At 32.9% G+C, this 20,666-nt stretch overlaps 1 protein-coding gene across 1 annotated transcript in view; it reads left to right on the top strand.

The window, feature by feature from the left end:
* PHEX (phosphate regulating endopeptidase homolog X-linked) overlaps nucleotides 1–20,666 on the top strand; it is a 259,922-nt gene that overhangs the window by 211,036 nt on the left and 28,220 nt on the right. The window contains exon 16 of the mRNA XM_003763504.2: nucleotides 19,187–19,241. Coding sequence (XP_003763552.1) covers nucleotides 19,187–19,241 — 55 coding nt within the window. The remainder of the gene's footprint in view (nucleotides 1–19,186; nucleotides 19,242–20,666) is intronic.

Below are 20,666 nucleotides of genomic sequence, written 5' to 3'. Positions count from 1 at the left end.
ATTAAATGCCTACAATGTGTAAAATAGTGGCTGGAACTTAACTTGTGAGACATTATTATTCTTGGGACTTTTGGACTAATTGCTCATCACTGACAATGTGTTAATTGTTGATGTTGATGGTTTCAGGGATGTTGAACTCCATTCTCATAAAGATTGTTTTTCTCAATGAGAGGCTCCATGGGTAGATGAAATTTAGGGCCCAAGCCAAGGATCTCTCAGAGAGGCAGTAACTATATTTCTTTGTGAAATAGTTAGGTTGATGAATATATTCAGCACATCTGATTCTTGTTTTTTGTTTTAATTTGAAAAATGTATTTTTTTAAGCATATTCAGAGCTTTAGTATAAGTTTATCTAATTTAATTTATTCAGCATGGGATGTATATCTGTGAAAGGCCTTGTCTAAAATTAGCTTTCATTTTAATATATCTGAATAGATTCTTGAATTATTATAAGCAAATAAACCAATGCATTGAAAACAAGCATCCCTAAGGGCTAAATGAGTAATTCTATTAGCTTATTTGAAGTACACAGAGCAGTTGATTGCTTTAATTTAATCAAGCATATTCCACTATTTACAAGATAAGGTGCCTAACAAATCTGAGACATATTTTCTTCAAAGCCAGGGCCTGAGCTAGTCGAAAACCTTACAATTAATTTAGGAAAGTCACAGGTAGGCTTTTTCTATTAACAGAATAATAGGACTTGAAATAATAGTGTTTGGAGATAGAGGCAGCCTCAGGGTTCATTGTCAAGATTTGGGATCTACCTGAGTATAAAAATTGGAAACCAAATTAACAGAGCCTGAATCACCTTAATTCTCCATATTCCTGACATTTATGCTTTAATTCATTTGATATTCTAAAAAGAAGCCAGGGTCTCTGTATTTAAATCAGTAAGCACTTACTAAGTGCTTATGATGGGCAGGGCACTCTTTGGTACAAAGATAAAGAGTAAAATAAGGACATCTAGATGGCACAATGGATAGAGTACTGGACCTGGAATCAGGAGGACCTGAATTCAAATCTAGACTCAAATATTTACTAGCTATGTGACCCTAGGCAAGTCATTTAAACTTGATTACCTTCTCCTGCCACAAAAAGAAAGAATGAAATAATCTTTACTTCAAGAAAAGAATGAAATAATTCCTGCCTTTAGAACCTTCTATTCTCTGGTAGGGTAGTGGGTGAAGTGATTATTATCTACTGGTCCTAAAGGATCTTAGAGTTGGAGAGAACTTTATACATTTAACCTCTGTCCCAAAGCCCATTGTTAAGGAGTTCCTTTTTGGTGGAAATGAATCCTACATGAAGGACAGAATGGAGATAGAGAGAGGTGAGAACTTCCATTCTCAGCAGTGTCCCTTTGGGGACTCTTCAAAAGGGACTTCCCTTTGTGACTCTCCAAGTAAAACTCTTTTTCAGGTACAAGGGAGGAATGGAGGAGGCAGATTATTGAAGAAAAGATGGGGAAGAGAGAGCAGTTTCTCTTATCTTCCCTGATTTGCCACTCTAGAGATTTTGGGGAGTTTCCATTTGGGTGAGATATAAGATTATCTCTCTTGGTGAAGCTGAGTTATCTTGTTCTCTATGGAACAACTTTTTCACTTTTTCTCTATTTTTGATATGTTCTTCTAAATATTCCTTCTCTTATTTAAATTTTGCTATAATTTAGACGAATGGGATTTTTTTTTTTTTTTTTTTTTTTTTTTGCTCTTCACTCTGTGTGTTCATTGTGGAATTGGTCTTTGGTGAGAAAGGGGTGAAACCTTGGGTATTGAGTTTGGGGTCCTCCTTCCCCCCAGAAGTGATGAAGTGATCAGAAGTTAGCTCAAAACCAATCATAACCCTTAGACTAACAATATTTAAGGGAGCAGATAGATTTGCTTGAGGACAGTAGGGTGAACATTGACCCCAACTTCCTGATTCTCCTGACAAGAATAAAAGTCCCCTTTGAAGAAGGGTCAAAAAAGAAGAAATTAGAAATTCTCCTATCCTATCATACAAAAACAGATCGCTCATCACTCACTTGCTCTTTACATATATAATAATAATAGACATCTGTATAATGTTTTAATGTTGGCAAAGTGCTTTACATAAATAATCTTATTAGCCAATTGATAAATCAACAAAAGATAAGTACAGTTTCATATGAAGTAATCATAGCTATCTATAGCCATATAAAAATGTTCCAACTCATTATTAATTGAAGAATTATAAATTGAAATAATTCTGAAGTACTACCACATGCCTATTAGATTTGTTATTAAGACAGAAAAGGAAAATAACAAATATTGGAAGGAATGTGAGGAAAAATGGACATTAATGCATTGTTGATGGAATTGTGAACCCATTTAATTATTCTGTAGAGTAATTTAGAACTATGCCCAAAGGGCTAAAAAAAACTTGATACCCTTTGATCTAGCAATACCACTACTAGATCTATATCCTAAGAGATTAAGAAAACAAATAAAAAGAAAAAAAAACCCTCTATGTACACAAATATTTACAGAAGCTCTTTTCTGAGGGCAAAGAATTAGAAATCAAGGGATATCTATCAATTGACAAATGGCTGAATGAATTATGGTATATGATTATGATGGAATACTTTTATGCTAGAAGAAATGATGAGCAAGATGCTCTCAGAAAAAGCTGGAAAGACTTCCATGAGCTGATAAAAAGTGAAATGGACTGTGTACAAAATAACAGCAATATTACAAGATGATTAGCTGTAAATGACATAACTTTCTTAGTAATATAATGATCCAAGACTGAAAGATTTATGATGAAAAATGATATCCATATGCAAAGAAAGAACTGATGAAGTCTGAGGATATATTGAACCATATTTTACAAAAAACTTTTAAAAATTTTTCTTAAGGAATATTTGGTTCTGTTTTCTTTCACAACATAACTGTTAAGTAAATGTTTTGCATGACTGCACAAGTATAACCTATATGGAATTGTTTGCATTCTCAATGAAAGAGTGAAGAGGAGTAAGGGACAGAATCTAGCTCTCAAAGTTTTAAAAACAAATGTTAAAATTGTTTTTTACATATAACTGGGGGAAAATAAGAAAAAATATATACTCTTATTTAACCTTCACAATAACCCTGTGAGGTAGGTACCATTAATGTGAGAAATTATTATTTCTCTCTTGTGCTAATAATTAATTATTGAATTAGAACAAAGATTTCCCCCTTTTGACTTTCTCATCCTGAAATAAATGATGTTGTTTCTTAAAGACTCATCTAGACTAAAGATCTAAATCAAAAATAGTAAAAAGAAATTCTAATTTTAAGCTAATAAGGATGCTCATTGTGTCTACTCAAGCAGATTTGGGAAAATGTGAATTCTCCCTTTTATTGTAAAAGTGATATGCATATTGACAAATTTCTTTAACTAAAATGTGGGTGATCCAAGTTGTATACCTTCAAACTCTCATTGTAATGTAGCCCAAACTTTCATTATAATATTAATTTTCTTATTAATTGTTAACCACTCAGAGTCGATTGTCACTTCAAGAACATTTTCTTTTTCAAGAGCATATGAACTATGAGCCCATTACCACAAGGGATCTTTGATCTAAGAGAAATAACAAGATACCTATCTTTTTATTAATAAACATGTTGATATTATTAACAACATAATTAAATTACCTAGAAACTCTTTCTCAAACTCTAAATGTTATAACATGATAATCTCCATTTTGCAAATGAGAAAAATAGAATTCAAAGAGCTTAGATGAGTTAGCCATGGTAACACAGTTATTAAGTATCAGAGATGGAATTTGAATCCGAATCTCTTTCTCAGTTATTATGGTGCTTTTCTCATCTAGTCCAATCTTTTATTTTTCAGATGGTGTAATTGATTCTCAGAAGGGTTAACTAATTTCCTTGGGATCACACATTTAGACAGTATAAAACAGTAGATAGAAAATCAGACATAGAGACAGGAAAACCTGAGTTTGAATCCTACCTGTCATCATATAAATATGATGTTGGGAATTTTATTGAAATCTAGTAGAAATTTATTGTGTAAATTTAGAAGTTTTATAAGGTAGGCTCAAATTAAATAGTGTCAAAGCAAAGGGAAAATAGGACAGTATTTAAACAATCTAAATGATTGGATTTCTCAGGGTTAAACAGAAAAGAACAGTCCTTCATTGTTAGATTTAGTTTCCTTGTCTGGGAGTTCTTTATGCTAATGAAATCACAGTCTAGTTCTTAACCATGTACTTAACATACACTTGCATGTTACAGAGCCTAGGATTCCCTGTCTCTTATATTTTCACAATCTAATGTGGATTATAACTGGATTCAAAAGGCAGCAATAGCTTGTCTGAAGGGCTCTCTTAGAATAAGGCTATTAAGTTTTGGTTGACTTTGTCAGGCTATTTTGAGATTTTAATGAATTAACATTTGCAAATATGCTCTTGTGGTTGACTGTCCTTGGGAGACTAATGAAAAGAATGGTGAGTTTGGGATCAAATGACCTGAGTTTGGCTTTCAACTCTAACCAAATATCTGTGTGGCTTTGGGCAAGCCATTAAATCTTTTTTTTGTGTGTGACAATTTCCTCATCTGCAAAATTGAGGGAAAGGAATGGACTTGATGACTTTTAAAATCTGTTTCAGCTCTCTTTATCTTGTGATCTGAAAAAGCCAGTAGTTTTATGCAAAGATTCAATGTAACAATTTTCATGATAGTTGTTATATTCTTACTCTGTTATTCACTGCACCCTTTTCATCCAGAAAGAAAATCCAAGTTTGTCTCCCTATTATCATCAATACAAGATCTTAGAGGTTGAAAGCCTCCATCACCAAAGGATCAAGGATGATAACTGCAAAGAAATAAACTTAGGCTCATTGTCACTTTCTAATAACTAAAGCTATTTCAAAGCACAGTGGGCTACCTAGGGAGAGAGGTAATGGTTTCCCTTTTATTAGTGCTTTTTAAGCAGAGGCTAGATGGCCATTTGTCTACTTTGTGGCAGAGCAGTTTCTTATTGAATCATGGTTTTCACTCTTTGCCCTCAGAGGTCCTTTGAAACTTGGAAGTTGTGTGATTCTTTGCTTCTGTCACTTCCACAAATCTCTTGGAATCCCCCTAATGATTCTTAGTTTTTTTTTTTAAAGAAAAAAAAATGAATTAGGATAATGTTGTAGTTTATACTAGACATCTCAGTTAGCTCTTAAAAAGTTGGCCTAAACTTCAGATTTCAATAAAAATCACTAGGCAAATTTAGAAGTTTTAGGGGGAGGGCTCAAATTAAGTAGTGATCAAACCAAGGTTTGAATCCTGGGAAAATAGTTTTGTTCACTAGAAGACTAATTAGACAATCTAAAAGAAATACTTAAGGGCCTTACCGGCAGTTCTGGAGATCTTATCTTAAATGTGCATAACTACTAATAAAACTCACCAAAACCACTCTTGGAAGGTGAACCTCACTTGAGCACATTCCTCAGATGATTCTGCACAGATGGCTGTTCCCTGTTGAGATACAGCTGGATCCCCTATTGCAGGCTTTTCAACCATCCCAAGAAAACAATTAGGAAGTAGCCATAATAAAAACCTGAAACTATACAACTCACTAAAGTGGATTGCTTTAGCACATGGGCTAGCAAGAGAATTTGAAAGCTTTGCTGACTTCCCTAAGCCAAAGGAGAGTGACACTTAAGAGCTAGAGATAAGAACCTGTTGTTTTTATGAAAACAAATGATTTTTTTTCTTACCTCATGTCTGGCATTCCAGATTCCAGATTCCAGATTCATTGAGTTTTATGAAATAGAAAAAAAATTTTGAACACACTTTTGTATTCCAATATGAGGAAATGCATTTTCTTTTCTTTGTGAAAAGAATAATTAAAAATTATTTCATTTTGGCTGGCAGTATTACATACCTATAATCATTTATAAGTCAAGGAAGCTGAAGCTGGTGAATTCCTGAACTTTGGGATTTCTGAAATGTGGTCAGGCTAAAACTGATCAGGTATCCAAACTAAGTTGGGCACCAGTTAGTAACGACCCACTCTGGGAAGGAGCTGGCAGTAGGCTGTCTAAGTTTAGGTGAACCAGTGTAGGTCAGAAATGAAGTAGATCAAAACCTTCAGTTAGATCAGTAGTGGAACCCTTTGGCCATTGCACAGAATTTTTATTCCAGACAAGATAGGGAAAACCATTATTAAATATGATTTTATAAAATGAATTTTTAATGCTTAGTGGTATATTTTATTTTTAATTTAATTCAATTATTACCATTAAACAAACACTTATTTTTTCCCCTCCCCTCCTATATTCTCATTGAACAAAAATGAAAAAAAAAATTCTTGTAACAAACATGCATGGTCAAGCAAAACAAAGTTTGATATGGCATTGATCATGTTGAAAATGATGTCTTATTCTGATATCTTTAATTTATGCTTCACTTCACTTTAATTTCTGAATATATTTCTATCCAATCTATCAAACCATCACTTGTAACAAAGACTTTTTTTTTACATAAAACATTTTTCCATTAGTAATTTTGAATAAGAAGACTTGATTAAAAGAAAATAGAAAAAAGAAAGTGAAAAATAGCATGCTTCAGTCTGTATTAAATCAATATCAATTATTTTTCTGGAGGTAGATGGTATGCTTCATCATCATCCTTTGGGATTGTTTTGGATCATTGTATTGCTGAGAATAGCTAAGTTATTCACGATTCTTCATTGAATCATATTGCTGTTACTGTGTACAACATTCTCCCAGTTCTGCTCATTTCATTATGCATCAGTTCATGTAAGTCTTTCCAAGTTTTTCTGAAATCATCTTACTTGCAATTTTTTATAGCAAAATAATATTCTATCACAATCACATACTGTAGCTTGTTTAGCTATCTCCCAATTCATGAGAATCCCTTTGATTTCCTTTGTTTAAATTTTATTTTATTTTATTTTAATTTATTTTTTTTTAACACACATTGTTTTATGACTCATGTTGGGAGAGAAAAATCAAAATAAAAGGGAAAAACTGTGGGAGAGATAAAAAAAAAAAAGAAGTAAGCATAGCATATGCTGATTTGCATTTAGTGTTCTTAGTTCTTTTTCTGGATTCAGATGGCATTTTCTGTCCAAAGTCTATTGGGATTGCTTTGAATCACAGAACCACTGAAAAGAAGCAAGTCTTTCATAGTTGATTATTGCACATTCTTGCTGTTACTGTGTACAATCTATTCTTGGTTCTGCTTATTTTCGCTCAGCTTCAGTTCATGTAAATCTTTCCAGGCCTTTTTAAAATCAGCTTATTCAGTATTTTTTTATAGAACAATAATATTCCATTACTTTTATATACCACAGCTTGTTCAGCCATTCCCCAATTGATGGACATCTACTCATTTTCCAATTCTTTGCTACCACAAAAAGAGTTGATGCAAATAATTTTGCACATATGAATCCTTTTCACTCCTTTATGATTTCCTTGGGATACAGACCCAGTAATTATTCCTTTGATTTCCAATACTTAGTCACTAAAAAGAGCTGCTATAAATAGTTTTGTATACATATAATTATTCTCCAGAATGGAGAACACTAACACATTGGTGTATTAGTATCCCAGTTTTCCCACATCCCTCCAATACCCAACTTTTTTTTTTTTTTTTTTTTTTTTTTTTTTTTTTAGTATTAGCTGAGAGGTATGAGATGGTACTTTAGAATAACAAAGATTGACAAAGAAAAAGAGCAGTTCAAAGTGAATCAATGCATTGACTGTATTTCACAATCCACATAATATTCCACACCCATTGTCCCTTACCTTTTCAGTTATGGGAGGGAAGTATATTTTGTCAACTGTCATCTCTGAGAGCAGGCTTGTTATGACCCAGATAGAATTCAATTTCATCATTATGATTGTGAAGAAATATATTTTCACAAAATGGAGTCTTGGTTCTCTCCTTTTCTTGCTTTCCCTGAAGTACATAGTAGGTATTATATAAAAATGTGTATTTTCTTCCCTTATACTCTGCACCATGGGAGAAAAATAGCCATGTCCATTGTATTCTACCCTTTTTAACAGGTACTTATTAACTGAATATCATCTCCATGCCTGTACTAGTTAATAATCACTATCTGTACTGTTCCATTTAAGTAATAGAATCAACTCATAAGCATTTATTGAGGATTTACTGTATACCAGGCACTTTGCTAGGTACTGTACGGATAAATGATCCCTAATTGCAATGAGTTTACTTTCTAATGGGGAAGATAACAAGAATATACAAATATTTAGAAAGCATAAAGTTAATAAATATAATGTTTATATATACAAACTAGTTAATAGAAAAATAACATAATCACTGTCTATATGAATGGGCCTATTGGAAAGGTAAAGATTAAAGGTAGAGCATGAGGTATTGAACATTGTGACATAAGGTCACATCATAACTAGTAAAGGGGGAATTATTTTCATTAAAACCTTAAGGTTTCAAGCCAGGTATATAGAATGGAAAAGAGAGTCTGAGAAGGGGGCTGTTTTAAGAAGCTGTTTCCTATAAATCAGTTCTAAACAGATGGATATTACAGCAGGAAGGCAACAGCAGGAAGACAACAGATGGCCAAGATGGCCAAGTTATCTTTTGCTGTATCGCTTGACATGAGTCACATCTGTTAGAACTCTGCACTTTCTGGTAAAGGAAGAGATTGACATTCATACAACCTCTAAAAGATGCCAGTGATTATATAAAAATGAAAATGATCATTGTCAGGAGTGATAGCAAGATCCCCTTATGAGAAAATATAAAATGTTCCATCAATACAAAATGATTGCCATGTTCTAATGAGCAGTCCATAGCAAGGCTACTTTTTGGATTTGATTGCAATAGGTAATTGTATCCATTTGACCAGATCAAACTCTCAAGTGATTACAGATCTGTTCTGATAGGCTTTGCAGATATCTTGGTACTTTATGCAATTGGAACAATCTCACTTGCAAACAGAAGCAACTGGAAGATTTCAGCATCTATAGGGAATCTTCTGGATCTCACATCACAGTAATGAACAATTTTAGTGAGCAAACACTTCCTTGAATTGTACTTTGATTAATATTTATCACCAGAAGATGATCATTGACCAGGACTGTTTTTGTTAAATCTTTCAAGGAATATTGAATGATTTTAATGGATTGATGGACACTCCTGTTGAAAAAAAAAGTCTGCAAAATAGTTTTTTGCTCCAAAAACTTTTTCATAATTGAAAAATAATAAACATAGTGGGGTCTTATATTCTCTACATCTTTTAGTAAAATGTAAAATGGTAAATTTGTGATTGTTAATATTATTTATGAAGGTCAACTTGTTCCATACTAATGCCTTTTTTATTATTATTATAGCTTTTTATTTACAAGATATATGCATGGGTAATTTTTCAGCACTGACCCTTGAAAAACCTTCTGTTCCAAATATTTGCCTTCTTCCCCCCACCCCTTCCCCCAAATGGCAGGTAGACCAATACACATTAAATATGTTAAACATACTAATGCCTTTAGAAAGTATGTCCTCCATTCAGATATAGATGACTCACAAAAATGTCATATAAAGAGGAAAATAGGCATTTTAATTTTCTTTTTGAGATATTAACAAAGTTAGAGATTTTCATACACATTAAGTATTTCCCTTGTTTTATGCATTATGTGTTATTCCCTAAATGTCCTTATAATTGTCAATGAGATTGTCATCTCCTTGAGGGCATCTCTTTGACTATATTTTGTTCCTTATTGTGTCCCTAGAGTTTCTGGTACAAAGTAGGTACTTAATAAATGGGTATCAAATATCCCACACATCTTCTCTTTATATATTTGATCCAATCTAATTGCATTTTTTATCTTTGTTTTCTTTAGTGCCATTTCTATACCCTCTTTAAACCAAGATATTTGGAATTAAGTAATATTTCTTATGGTAATTTTTGCAAATGTTTTTTAGTTTACTCTGTTGTCCTTCTGTTCTGGTTTTTTTTTAATGCCCTAATTTTGACAAATTGACAAATAATAATCATAGTGGGGTCTTATATTCTTTGCTTAATTGGATGTTTTGCAAACTGTCTTCAAACTGGTTTTATGTTCCATTGCTTCATGATGTTACATTATTCAAAAATTGTCTATCACACTTCACAAGATTTTACAAATGAGTCTATTTTCTAATCTGGTTTTGTCTTTGGCAGCCATCCCTCTCCATTTGGCAGACATTAGTTGACTAGGGTGGTTTCTTGATTCTTGTGGGCTCCTTGTTATAACAATTAATTTTATCAAGTGATTAAATTTGTATAGAAAATTATTTTAATTGGTGTCGGTATTATTTCTCTTGTCCATTTTGACAGCCAATTACTTGTTTAAACAATTTGAAATTTTAATTTTAATTGTACCTTATATCTTTTGTTCATTATTATTCTTTATTTTTGGTTTTTGCTACTTCTTGGTTTAGCTCTGACATATCAGTGGTCTGAATATATATCAAATGATTAGGGATGTCTCCCACATCAATTTTGGGTTCAGTAATATAATCAATTTTGATTTTTGCAATGATATTTAGCGCTTTGAGGTCTAGAACTTACAATTCTTTTCTTGGAAACAATAACAACAAACAAAAACACCATTCTTGATATAGAGATATGAGATCCCAACTTCTAGCACCCTCCCTCCCCAAACATTCTGTATTTAACTACTATTTATGCTCCATATATTTTCATATGCTGTGTCCCCCATTAAAATGTAATTTGTTTGAGTTAGAACTGTTTCATTCTTTAAGGTTTTTTCCCAACTGCTGATCACAGTGCCTGGCAAGTAGTAGACACTTAAAGATTTGTAGATTGATTAAATGATGATGAGGCTTCTAGGTAAGTGACTAATCTTTGGCCTCTCTCTTTGTGTTTTCTGGTCCCATGCTTTTCTATGTATTTTTCTCCATCTTCACTTTTTCAAACAATTACACTCAAGTCACTGAGTATAAGAGAACATATTGATTTAATTTAGAGAATATTTTCAAGTTCATTTGAGAATTTTTCTACTACATCTTTAGGAACTAATGTTGGTGAATAAACTATAATTATATTCATGGTAATCTTTTTTGAACAGACTTAGTATAAATATTGTAATATGTGATATCCAAATGTATCCCAGGAAATATTTCATGTTACTTTAGGATATATTAAAAGCCCACACTGCCAATTTAGAAGTAGTATGGCATAGTGAATAGGGCATTGGACTTGGAGTCATGAAAACTTGGGTTCAAATATTGTTCCAGAAATTTGCCAGAAAATCTGGGCAAGCCTCTTAATGTCTCTGACCCTTGTTGACTCATTTGTAAAATAAGGGGACCTCTGAGGTTTCTTACAGCTCTCAAACTGCTTTATTTACCTTTTTAAATAATATTTTAAAGTCACTTGCTTTATCTGCAACTTGCTTATTTCCTTCTTTTTTTCTGGCTTCATTTGTAGGAAAAAAACATGTCAACTTGTAGATAGAGACAAAAATGGAAAAATTCCTGTCATCAAGGAATTTATATTTATCTTGGAGTAAGAAGGGGATAATATGCAAATGTACACTAATAAGGAGAGGGGAATTTTACTTTATTTTTCCCCAGTTACATTTTTAGCATTCATTTTTACAAGATTTTGAGTTCCAAATTTTTCTTCCTTCCTTTCTCCTCTCCCCTCTTCCAAAGATGGCAGGCAGTTATATATAATATATACATGTGCTCTCATGTAAAACATTTCTATATTAATAACAGTTGTGAAGAAGAAACATCAAAAGAAAAAAACATGAGAAAGAAAGAATGAAGTAAGGGAAAATATGCTTTGTTCTACATTTTGAGTCTATCAGTTCTTTATCTAGTTGTGGATATCATTTTTGTTTATGAGTCCTTTGTACTGGTCTGAGATCATTATATTGCTGAAAAGAGCTGAGTCATTCACCATTGACCACCACACCACGTTGTTGATATTGTGTATAATATTTTCCTGGCTATGTTTATTTTCTTCTCTCAGTTCATAGAAGTCTTTTCAGATGTTTCTAAGATCTCCCTATTCATCATTTCTTATTGAACAATAGTATTTCATTATATTCATATACCATGACTTGTTCAACCATTTCCTATTTAATAGGCATTCCTTCAATTTCCAGTTCTCTGCCACATGAAAATAGTTGCCATGAATATTTTTGCACATTTAGATCTTTCCCACATTTTTATAATCTCTTTGGAATACAGACCTAATAGTGGTATTATTGGATCAAAGTGTATGGGTATGGACCTAAATTACTTCTCAGTTAGATCACAATTCTTTCAACAGTGCATTAGTGTTCCAATTGTCCCATATCAGAAGAGAAAAATTTTAAAGAAAGGATCCATATAAAGTGCATATAAAGCACTCAAGAAATATTGGAAGAAACAGAAAATACTTTGTTCTGTGTGGATCAGGGAAGTCTAATGAAGAAGGTGGTCTTATTTTGAGTCTTTAAAGGAGATAAAGATTCTGAGACATATGGACACTGAGATTAACAATTACATTTGTTCTCTTTACATTTATTCTGTACATTTACTTGGATATGAACTTGTCTCCCCCTTGAGAGTTTGTATTTTATCTTAAAAGCAATACAATGCTATTGAAGATTTTTGAACTGAAAAGGTTACATCATCTGTGACTCAGGAAGATTCTTTTGAAAGCTATGTGAAGGATTGGTCTGGAGAGAGAATAGAATATAGGCAAGGAGACCAAACTGACAAGTAATAACTTGTCAAAACAAGTGCTGTCAAAACACGGATTTGATCATTAGATCAACTCCAGTGGTTACCAGTTGCCTCTCAAATATAAATACTTTTGTTTAGCTTTCAAAGCTTTTTACAACCTAGCCTCAACTTACCTTTGAAGTTGATTCTAATACAGTCTCACATTCTGTAATTAGAATAAAATGATCTCTGTGTACTTCACACATAGCATTTCATCTGGCTATTTCCCTATGCCTGAAATACACTTCCTGCTTTCTCTGCCATAGCTAACCCTGCTTTCCTTCAAGAGAAAGCTTAAGTGCCCAACTTACTATTGGACTTCCCACAACTACCTTATATTTAACAACTTTAAATTTGTTCTCTTTATATTTATTCTGTATATTTACGTGGATATGCAGTTGCCTCTTCCTTGAGAATGTAACGCATGTAGGAGTTGTTTTGTATTCCCAGTCCTTCAAACATAATAGGTGCTCAGCAAATACTTGCTGTCATGTAACTTTCTATGTGATAAATTTATTGTATATTTAAAAGAAATAGCCAGTTGCATAGTATAGATTTGCTTGTAGTTCATGTGTAATCATCTCCCCTGTCCCCTTTTTCTACTTATGTTTTGAAAATACTTGTTTTATTTCTTAGGTTCAGAATAAAATAAAAAAAAACAAAACAAAACAACTTGATTGATTGAAATAGCAGAAATTGGCAAAGATTATCTTCTATAACTCCCTTCTAATAGTTTTTGTTTGTTGCTGTTGATTACTTTTATGACTAAGTGCAATTAACTTCATAATGTATTGTTGATAGGTCTTTTGGAGCATGTAGGGAGGCTTTGAATGCTCTTTTATATTACTCTGTATTTGTATGGGGCTGATTGCCCATGTTTGGCTGTATCTGTATGGCTGACATTCGAACTTCACCATGCACAGCTTAATATTCCTCAGAGCTTATTTTGTGATTCTGGAGTTGGAAAGTTTAGGTGCAATCTTCATTCCCTTTCTAGTCTACTTTTGCTTTTTGGCTCATAATAGATTTTCAAAATTATTAATTCTGTAATACTGATGCTCCTAAAGCAGTCAAACAATAAAATAAGTCAGGAATAAAATAATTCAAATTTAGGTTAATTTAGATCTTCTGGAGGTTTCTAGTTAAGTTTTTTTTTTTAAACCAGCTTTTCCTTTAAAAGAATTTTTAAAAAGAAGAAATTAGCTATTTAGCTTTAGGATATTTGGCAGTGAGCACTAAAGTCACTGTCATCTTTTTGGAGCTAGTCAGTCCCAGAATCCAAGTAAACAGGAGGTATGAACTCATTCAATTTAATGAGAGAGATTCAATCCTAATTAGCATCATGTAAATGTGAATAACAATAATAAAACCTTTCAAATAACAGAAAAATCTTAGTTAGCAAGTTAGCAAGTTGTTAGCCAGGATTTTGACTCAGATTTTTGGATTCCAAATCCAATGTGTTTTCCACTAGATCAGGATGCTTCGAATCTTTACAGCTCAACAATGTCTACCTCCCCAAAGCATTTTGTTCTTTGGAATATAAGTGTAATACAGAAGAGTGGGTGAAATAAGAGGTTAAATAGTAATAATTTTCCAATTCTACAGAAACTAATAAAGGATTTTCTTTTGTGAACTTATGACATTCTGGCCCTGATTTGTGGTTCCCTTTGGCAGACTAATGAAGTCTATGGACCCCTTCTTAAAATAATAGTTTTAACTGCATAAAATAAAATCTATAAGACTGAAAATGTTACCAGTTTAAATTTATATGTAAATATCAGAACATATATATTTTTAAAATGTTAATTGACTGTGGCAGCTAGTTGGTGTAGTGGATAGAGGATCAGCCCTGAAGTCAAGAGGATCTGAGTTCAAATCTAGTCTCAGACATTTAATACTTCCTGGCTGTGTGACCCTGGGCAAGTAACTTAACCCCAATGGCCTCAGCAAAAAAATAAATAAATAAATAAATAAAAGTTAATTGACCCTGGGTTAAGAACTTTCACTAAAGGCCATTAACTATTGAAATTCCTAAATTCTCTACTTTTAAGTACCTTAATCTTTATTTTCCGTGCTTCTTGTTCATTTATATTCTTAAGTATATACTTTATACAACCTCTAGTCTGCAGTAATAGCAATACTACTGGAATGGCAGATGCCTTTGAAAGGAAAAGTTAGATAATCAAACACTGAGTTTGTTATTGAACAGAGATACTTGAGGATAAATATCCTATTAAATGTATCAATATACTTTGATGTCATATAATTATTCTCATAGAATTATAGATAATGATTCAATTCAATTTTCCTCTTTTAGCATAAAAACATATATACTGCCACCTTCCCTCCCAATGGAATCTAAAATTGCTTATGGAGGAGATATGAAAAAGACCAAATATATTTCTCCTTTTAAAGTATAGAGCACTCTCTTTAGAAAGGATGATGATAGTAATTTCTGTGAAACATGGGCTGGAGAGACAGACTAAAATTATTTTAAAAGCACAAAAGGTATATTAAATAGAAGGAAGCTATCAAATGCCCTTTCCCCACCAATGTTTTATTACAACACTGTAAAGCTTGGAAAATATTTTGCTTATTAAAAATTTAAGCCTAACCTTTAATATTGAACTCATGTACTTATGGGAAACCTAATTCCATAAAAGTTGGGCATTGTGGAATCTGACATCTGGAAGGGGTTGTAGGTAGTCACCTAATTCATCCTACAATTCATGCTAGAATACTTTCTATAACTTTTTGTACTTGGCCCACAAAGAAAAGATATGCTCAGAAATAGAAGGTTTTTTTTTTCCTTTTGCTTCTTATTTTCAAATTCCTTTACTTGGAAATTAACTGGCAAGATGCCTCCATATAATTTCTTAGGATATCACTTATTCTTAGGATTCATGCGAGAGAGTGTGTTTTCCTAAAGAAATTTTGTATCTCTGACCATGGTTTTTTAATTGTCCTGATGTCTAGGCAAAATTGGGATTGTTGGAGAACTGACCTAGGATGATTTTGTGAATTTGACTTAAACACCATCTTCCATAAAAGTCTTTTGTGACATCAGTTAACTTCTATTTACTTTGATTTTTAAATTTTATCTAGGCAACTAGGTGGCACAGTAGATAGAGTGCTTGGCTTGGAGTCAGGAAGACAGCTTTTTCAGTTGAAATCTGATGCAAGTTAGTTCTGTGATGTAGTCTATGGACCCCTTCTTAAAATAATAGTTTTAATTGTTGCCCTGGGCAAGTCACTTAACTCTGTCTCAGTTTCCTCATCTGTAAAATGAGTGAAAGAAGAAAATGGCAAACCACTCCAATATCTTTGCCAAGAAAACCCCAAATGAGGTTATGGAGAGTTGGATATAATTGAAAACAATTCAGTAAAAATATTGTATATACTGATATGTATACATGTATTGGTCACATACTGTTTCTTTTGTAGTGTCTTCCTGATGCTTACCACACTGCCTGTCACATAGTAGGTACTAAGTTAGTGTTTCATGGTTGACGTTTTTATTGAATCTAAGAATATGACACAGCAGCTGTATTGCAGGGGAAATCTGAAAGAAGGCAATGACCACATTCTATTTCTTTTTCTCAAGCTAAAGGAAAATATTCTTTTTCTGTGTTTCAGTATTTGTATTTAATTCTGGAGGGGGTAGCTGAGAGAATTCAGCAAATGATAGTGACCTCAAGGAGAAAGGGGACATTAAAGTATGAAACTACTGGTTAGGAAAACCTAAAGTCAAAGAAAAAAAATCCAAAGATTTTATATATGTGTGTGTGTTTATATATTTATATGTGTGCACACACACATATGTATATACACACATATGAAAGTGTGTCTATGTAAAAGGAAACACTTCATATGTATATATGTATGTGTATATATTCTTAAACACACACATATATATTATATATACACACATAAAAGAGTAAGAGAAGTCTACAAAAAAGTAAAACAATCTCTTCATATAGATGCATGTTTATATAAACATATCAAATATATATATATATATATATATATATATACATATATATGTACACACACACACAAACACATGTATGGGAGTGTAACAGAAGTCTCTGAAAAAAAGGAAACACTCTTTTCAGTTTTTATTTTCCAGCTCTGCTTAATACAACTAATCTACTTCAAAAGATAAGATATTGAGTTGACCCTGTCAGGATTTGGAATTATCATTCTAGCTAGTCTGCATTTGCCAAAAACCTGGTTTAAGCCATTTATTCATTCACTCAAGCAAAACAGGCAGAGGGGCATCAGATTAATCTTTTTTTTTATCAGCACTGGGTTCTTTGAACTTGACAAGGTGAACAGATAGAGCTGATCAGAGTAACATCATGGCAGTGATGTGATTTTGAGGTCCGTAACAGTGAATTGCTGCAAAAAGAGGGCCTGGAAATGTCAGCCCTTTCTTTGCTCTGGGTTTGGAAGTGTCTAAGAATTCTATACACACAATAATATGTAGAGAGACCTTTGCAATTGAAGGGGTGAATGTTTTTGTTTTGTTATCTTTGTGCTGATTAAAATACATGCCAAAATTGGAGTGATATACAGTGGGCAAGTAAATCTTTATAAAAGCATGGAGACTTTGCATCTGTTTTGGACTTTGGAGAAATTCTCAAAACAAACACAGTACTGAAAGAAGAGACGAAAGAGTAATTTGTACAAGTCAGCGATATTTGGAAATCAATAAATATTATGAACATTGGGAGAATATATCCTCTTTAAGAGATTTTCAGTCTCTGAAAATTAAAAAAAGATGTGAATTTCTTGCAGGCAGTGACTTTTTTGTTCCCACCTTTTCTATCCATGGTTCCTGTCATTGTCTTGCACATAATAGGTCTTGAATAAACATTTGTTAAATTGTTGAGTAGAGGATATTCATGATTGACAAATTTTCTGCATGATTGAAAGAAGAATGAGAATGAGAATGGTAGAGCCAGAGATAGACAGAGCCAGAAATAGAGAGAAACAAGAAGAAATAAAGAGATGGAGAGAGGATCAGAGAGATTATGAGTACATAAGGGAAAGTACATTCTGAACTGAGAAATCTGCCTTTTGAACTTACTTTTTATATCCAGAAAACTCATACTGTAATACATCATTTTCAACAAAAGTGGAATGATAGAAATAATAATAGTGGCTAATACTGTTGACATAGGTTTAAGATTTTCCAAAGTGTTTTATCTTGAGTGTTATTTGAAACTTAACAACAACAACCATGCAAGATAATAATTTTGCAGATATGGAAACCATAGTCTGGAGAATTTAAGTGACTTGTCCAAGGTCTAGGTAGGATGGGGCAGAACTGCTGGATCTCAAGTCTAGTATTCTTTCTGTTATATCACACTGCCTCCCTTATGCCAGATAGATTAATTTATCTGGTGATAAAAACATAGAACCTACTCAATGTCATTAACTAGTTCCATGAAAATATTGTATTTATTGATCCTATGTCATGGGATTAATTAAATTCATAGGAACAGTTCTAAGGAGTACAGACCCAGAGTTGCTCCGGTGAGAATGGAGAAGCCAGGGTAACCTCAACTTGCACCATGTTTAGCTGTTATGAACAATAGTGATAAAAATACACTAAAGATGTTATTCTGAAATGGTTTAGACCTTGGTACTATAGCTCTCTAAAGTTTGTAAATTGCTTTTGCAAATATTGTCTTATTTGATCCTTATAACAATCTTAAGAAGTAGATGCTATTTTTAATCTTCATTTTTTACAGAAGGGGAAATTGAAGCAAGCAGAAGTTTAGTGGTTTGCCCAGGGTCACACAGCTAGTGACTATTTTGAGGCTGATTTTGAACTCAAGACTACTTTACACCAGGTCCAGTTCTCTTTCCACTCTACAATCTAGCAGTCTCTAAGTTTTGATCTCATTCACATCAAGTGAAAGTTAAAGGAAGAATGGAGAAGGAAGAAAATAGAGTTCAATCTCTTCTCTTTCTGAAAAAAAAGCAAAACAAAATCTAAAACCTCAGCCAAACCAACCCTTCAATGTCACTGATCCATGGGTTTCTGCTTTGGATCAATAAAAGCCATTGAAGATGCTTTCTCTTTTTTTTTGGTAACTTAATCTTGGAATAGTATGATTAAAATAGCCCAGGGTATGCATAGAAAAGTAGGGTTGTTTACATGTAGCAAAGATATTTCTGGTCTTCTTCTCTACAAGATAAAGCTATTAGTTGGCCAAATGCCTAAAATGAAATGATTCAGGAGCAAAGGTTTCAGCGGGCTGGATTGTTGCCATTTAAAATATCGAAAACAAGGTATCTTAATGGTTCTTTGATAGCTTTCAAATAAAATTAAAGAATTATAGTTGGAAGTTGCTCCATTGTCTGAAACTATTTAGATGTAGATAGAAAGAAGCACAGATCTTTAAATTCACTTCATTTTCTTCTCCCAGGATTTCCAGCAGGGGAACTTCAAAAGCCTTTCTTCTGGGGAACAGCATATCCACGGTGAGTAAATAAAAAAGAAAAAGGGTGGAATAATAAATTCATCAAGAAAGGGAATATAAAATGAAAGAATAAAGTAAATATATTTTGAATTCCTTGAATGAATGAATGAACCTAGTAAAATAGTAATAATATTTGTAAAACACTTAATATAAATGATTTTATTGTTTTCTCATATCAGCTTTATGATGAATGTTATTATCTCAGTTTTAAGATAATAAAATTCAGGCTAGGCACTTAAGTGACTTGTCCTAGGTCATATATCTAATATTAGGGGCAAATGTTAAACTTTGGTCTTCCTGGGTGGAATTTCAGCATTAGATTAATTATTCCTTATGAAACCCAGGATGAATAGGGGCTTTCATATCCAACCAAAAGGAGCATTTATATTTAATGCTGGTCACTAAGTTGGTAGTCACTAAGGTCTTAGAGCTAAATAAAGGAAGAAAGAGAAAAGGCAAAGATTTAGACAATGTTGTTGGGGTTTGGCTATCATGTTTTAAATAGAGAGACAGTGTGGAATAGGGGTGGAGAGCTGAACTTGAAGTCTGGAAGATTCAGATCACAGATCATTTTTTTAAATAGCTTTTTATTTATAAGTTATCTGCATGGGTAATTTTACAGCACTGACAATTGCTAAACCTTTCGTTCCAATTTTTCCCCTCCTTCCCCCCACCCCTTCCCCTAGATGGCAGGATGACTAATACATGTTAAATATGTTAAAGTATAAATTAAATACAAAATAAGTATACATGTCCAAATCATTATTTTGCTGTACAAAAAGAATCAGACTCTGAAATAGTGTACAATGAGCCTGTGAAGGAAATCAAAAATGCAGGCAGGCAAACATATAGGGATTGGGAATTCAATGAACATTTATTAAATATCTGTTATGTGCTAGGCACTGTGCTAAGCACTGAGGATACAAAAAGAGATAAAAGAAAGGGAGACAACATATAAGCAAATATGTATAAAGTACGCAATATAAAGGATAAATAGGAAATAATGAGTAGAGACAAGGCATTGAAATTAAGAAGGGTTAGGGAAGGTTTCCTGTAGGAGATGAGATTTTAGTTGGGACTTAAAGGAAACTTCCTGAGTCTCAGTTTAGCATTCTTTCCATTGATCCTCCTAAATCTAGCACTAGCTAAGTGTCTGGTCCCTCTTGTCCTATCTATGCTTACTGTCTTTTTTGAAGTACAGAAGTCTATGAGACCTCCAGGCATCCTAATGCCAGGTAAAATGATCAGGGCAATGGGACATCAGCTTTGATGGTACCACTTTGCTTTTGAAATCACAAACGTGAGCTTGCTTTTTTTTTTTTTTTTTTTTTTTTTTTTGGTTAAGGGTTCTTCTAGAATCCCAGGTTGCTTTGCAAATATGAGGACAATAGCAGATTAGCTGATTGTGGCTTGCAATATCCTGATT

The sequence above is a fragment of the Sarcophilus harrisii genome, chromosome 3 (assembly GCF_902635505.1).
Source record: "Sarcophilus harrisii chromosome 3, mSarHar1.11, whole genome shotgun sequence".
Lineage (NCBI taxonomy): Eukaryota > Metazoa > Chordata > Mammalia > Dasyuromorphia > Dasyuridae > Sarcophilus > Sarcophilus harrisii.
This window is presented reverse-complemented; position numbering and strand designations above follow the sequence as displayed.